General features: G+C 57.4%; 2 protein-coding genes across 2 annotated transcripts in view; one reads left to right on the top strand and one right to left on the bottom strand.

The window, feature by feature from the left end:
- The window catches only part of PGAM1 (phosphoglycerate mutase 1), a 2,241-nt gene extending 265 nt beyond the window's left edge, over positions 1 to 1,976 (top strand). Inside the window, exons 2-4 of the mRNA XM_010714739.2 lie at positions 6 to 266; positions 688 to 868; positions 972 to 1,976. Of these exons, the coding sequence (XP_010713041.1) occupies positions 6 to 266; positions 688 to 868; positions 972 to 1,141 (612 nt within the window). The 3' untranslated portion in view covers positions 1,142 to 1,976. The remainder of the gene's footprint in view (positions 1 to 5; positions 267 to 687; positions 869 to 971) is intronic.
- A 459-nt stretch (positions 1,977 to 2,435) lies between these two features.
- Positions 2,436 to 3,808, bottom strand: part of EXOSC1 (exosome component 1) — a 1,676-nt gene continuing 303 nt past the window's right edge. Inside the window, exons 2-7 of the mRNA XM_010714738.3 lie at positions 3,705 to 3,799; positions 3,418 to 3,506; positions 3,211 to 3,244; positions 3,025 to 3,075; positions 2,850 to 2,934; positions 2,436 to 2,694 (exon numbers count right to left, since the gene is read on the bottom strand). Of these exons, the coding sequence (XP_010713040.1) occupies positions 2,588 to 2,694; positions 2,850 to 2,934; positions 3,025 to 3,075; positions 3,211 to 3,244; positions 3,418 to 3,506; positions 3,705 to 3,799 (461 nt within the window). The 3' untranslated portion in view covers positions 2,436 to 2,587. The remainder of the gene's footprint in view (positions 2,695 to 2,849; positions 2,935 to 3,024; positions 3,076 to 3,210; positions 3,245 to 3,417; positions 3,507 to 3,704; positions 3,800 to 3,808) is intronic.

The raw sequence follows: 3,808 nt of genomic DNA, 5'->3' as shown, positions 1-3,808 counted from the left end.
ATGAGTTCGATATCTGCTTCACGTCGGTGCAGAAGAGGGCCATCCGCACCCTCTGGAACGTGCTGGACGCCATCGACCAGATGTGGCTGCCCGTGGTGCGGACGTGGCGCCTCAACGAGCGGCACTACGGGGCCCTCACCGGCCTCAACAAGGCTGAGACAGCCGCCAAGCACGGTGAGGCCCAGGTGAAGATCTGGAGGCGCTCCTTCGACATCCCCCCGCCGCCCATGCAGTCGGACCACCCCTTCTTCAGCACCATCAGCAAGGTAAGGGGCTGCCAGGAACCTGGGGAGCCGTGTGGCCCAGGCCTCCCACGCTGCCCTTCGCTCTCCGGTTGCAGCATTGGTGACAGGGGCTGGACTGAGGCCATCCTATCCTCTCCCTGCAGAGGATGAACCCCAAGGGATGGCACGGAGTCAAGGGGAGATGTTAATCATTAGTCCCGTAGCCAAAGCTTGGGTGTTTGCTCAGCAACAAGCACCGTGCTATTGCTCCCAGGCAGGTCCGGCAGCTGGAGGCAAATCCCAAAGCACTTTCTCGTGGGTGTATAGCTACAAGCCAGTTCCACTCCTGTTCTCAGTCACTGTTCTCAGCACTCGGCCCCTGGTGGTTTTCCGTTCTGCGTGATTGCTGGTGTAGCCCCCGGGGGTGCTGGACTGTGGTGCAGGTGTGGTGGTGTTACTGCAGGATCGTCGCTATGCTGACCTGACAGAGGACCAGCTGCCCACATGTGAGAGCCTGAAGGACACCATTGCCCGGGCCCTGCCCTTCTGGAATGAGGAAATTGTCCCACAGATCAAAGAGGGCAAGAGAGTCCTTATTGCGGCCCATGGCAACAGCCTGAGGGGGATTGTCAAGCACTTGGAAGGTACGGCAGCTCTGCACATTGCTTGGGACCCCCCACTGCTCCAGCTCCACACAAGCAGGGCTCTCCCTTGCCCTCCCTTTGAGTAACCATCCTCTGTTTGCAGGCATGTCAGAAGAGGCTATCATGGAGCTGAACCTGCCCACCGGCATCCCAATTGTCTATGAATTGGACAAAAACCTCAAGCCCATCAAGCCCATGCAGTTCCTAGGAGATGAGGAGACGGTGCGCAAGGCCATGGAGGCTGTCGCTGCTCAGGGCAAAGTAAAGAAATGAGGCAGGCGTGCAGACTAGCAAGTAGATGAGTCCCCTCTGTCCCCACCCCTCTGTGCACACCCCACAGCTGTAGGAACTTGGAGCTGCAGAGCTGGAGCAGGGAGCAGCTCCCCAGGACTAGGTCCTTACCCTCTGCACCAGGCTCACCTCTGCAGGCAGCCTGGGAGCTGGGGGGTGAGGGGCTGTGTGCACAGGGGTCTGGTGTGAAAGGGAGTCCTCGCTCTGCCAGGCAGCAACTGCAGCCCTATGTTGTGTGTTCCCAGCCCTTGGGGGATGCTCTCAAGCAATCTTTTGCCACACCTGGCTTCTCTCGCTTTTCCGGCAGCTCTTGTCACTGTTACTGTAGTTCTTTTGCTTGGTTTAGTTATTCCAGGAGCACATCAGGAGCAGTGGGATGGGGGCAGCAACCAGGATGGGTGCATAGTCCCTTTGTGGCTGTGTGGCACAAAAACTAGGATGCTTAGACACCGAATGGGTTGTACTGTGGTGCATGCTTCTGTGTAGTACAGCACCCAGTAGTAGTACTTGCAAACCCCAACCCAGCTCTACCAGCCAATGCTTTAACTTATTGCTTTTGGACAAAGGAAGGAGCGTGTTGTCTGGGAATTTGTATTTGCCATGTGCTTCCTACAGCCAAAGCCAACCCTAGTCCTGCCTCATGGAGGTGGTGTAGATGCCATTGTGTCCCCGTCCCACAAACGTGTACTTAGCACTGTCACTGTAGCCTCCCCACTGCTGCTGTAGTGAGCCTGGGCTTGCACTGGGTCAATCTAACTGTCTAGCAGTACCAGTTGTCTTGTTCCAGTTCAATAAAAGATTAATATGCAATAATTTATGTCAGCGTTTTCCTGTGCCACTGCGCCATGTGCTCCTGGGCCACATGGAGCTCCCACTTTGCCTAGCACCTCCTTTCCTGTGCTACCACGTGTCTGTGATGCAGAAGTTGCTGCTGACTTGCGGGTGCAGAAAGTGCTTGGGCTCTGCACAGCAAAGCACAGTTCTGCAATCCTTGCTGCAAGGAGTGATTCACTGTGACTCATCAGTGGTTTACTGGCTCTGGTGTGTGCCACACCTCTTTGCCTAATGAAGGGCATGCATGACCTGAGGCGATAAGCGGCACTGGAGATGAGTACAGCAGCAGCCACAGCCTGTGCTGAGTACCACTAGCCTCAAAGCCTCTCCCCAGCCCCAGACTGGGAACACACTTCCTCACCCCTGCACTGCTGTGTGAAACAGCCCCCTCCAGCAGCTCCGGAGCAATCCCTATGGGCAGTAACTGAGCAGAACACAGAGCTCTCAAAAAAGAAAAGAACATTTATTACCTACAGCACAAATACAAAATCCATCCTGCTGTTCCAGTCTCTCAAGTGTGGAGCTGCATGGAAGCTGCTGGACCGCAGCACAGCAGCCTTCCCTCCTGGGGCCCCCATGCCCCTGAGGGGGCTGCTAGGTCTGCAGGAACTGCGGCTGCACACGGGCCACCTTACGGAAGTCCTTGGTGTGTGTCTGTGGGCACTGCATCTCACACCAGCTGATAGGCACCATCTGCACCCCTGCGGGCATCCCCAGTCAGCAGGTTTCCTTCCTTTACTCTTTTTTCACATTTCCCATCCCCAGCAGCCCAAGGCTCAGCAGTGGGAGGAAAGGAGGGTTTTTGCTCCCCAAGCTGCATCAGCTGCTCCCCACATGGAGAAAGGGTGATTCCTACCTGCCTCACTGCGTGCCACTACCACGCCCAGCTCATTCTCTGCTGTGCTCAGCAAGTAGTTGGACTGTGCATCCCCCAGTGAGATCTGGTTGGGTGTGGGTTAAGAGAAAGACTCTCTAGCCCAGTACAAACCCTCCAGGCCTGTGGGCCCTCCCAGTGCGACGGGAAAGGATACAACTTTGGCTAGAACTATGTCACCAGGGCGAAAACTCTTGTAGACTTCTACCTGTGTGGGAAGGAGCGGACAGGAGTGCATGGAGAATGCAGGTACTTCTCAGTAGGCACCCCACAGGCAGCAGAAGGATGGGAGCTGAACAGAGGGAAGCTGGAATGGTGCCGCACCCAGCAGTGCCCTGCTGACCTTATCCTTCTCAGTGGCTCGAATGTCTTCCTTCCTGGAAAAGGACACACAGGAATGTGATACCAGAGAGAGCAAGCAGGAGCTGCCCCAGCCTGTCTGGACACCGGCCAGACCTTGCTAGATGTCTCCAAGCAGCTGCCCTCATCCAGCTGGCTGGTGCCAGGCAGGCAGCCTGCCCTGAGCAGCGTGCCCCCTGCCCTTTCCTACCGTATAGTGCCACGGAAGGTGGATTTCAGTGGCGTGGAGCCAACATACAGAATGTTCACTTTGGCAAACCGGGAATTGATGCTGCACACCTGTGTGGAGGGACAGCAGGCAGTCAGTGCCTGTGCAGCGCGGGCTGGGCCCGGAGGCTTGTTTACCGCTCTGCTGCTCTCTGTTCCTGCCGCTCCGGGCGCTGCCCTCTATGAGGAGCTCTGTAAGGAAAGCACAGAGCCCCCGGCCGCAGGCACACACAGGGACACGCGAGGGGCCGTCCCACCCCCGGCACCCACCTTGCAGGTCACCACAGCCCCCACGCCGGGCAGTAGCTGCGCCTCCGCGTCCCGCACCACCGACACCACGGGCAGCTGCGAGGCACACACACGGGCTCAGCTCG

The sequence above is a fragment of the Meleagris gallopavo genome, chromosome 8, assembly GCF_000146605.3.
Source record: "Meleagris gallopavo isolate NT-WF06-2002-E0010 breed Aviagen turkey brand Nicholas breeding stock chromosome 8, Turkey_5.1, whole genome shotgun sequence".
NCBI classification, from domain to species: Eukaryota; Metazoa; Chordata; class Aves; order Galliformes; family Phasianidae; genus Meleagris; species Meleagris gallopavo.
The sequence above is the reverse complement of the archived record's forward strand: the minus strand, read 5'-3'. Positions and strand labels throughout refer to the sequence as shown.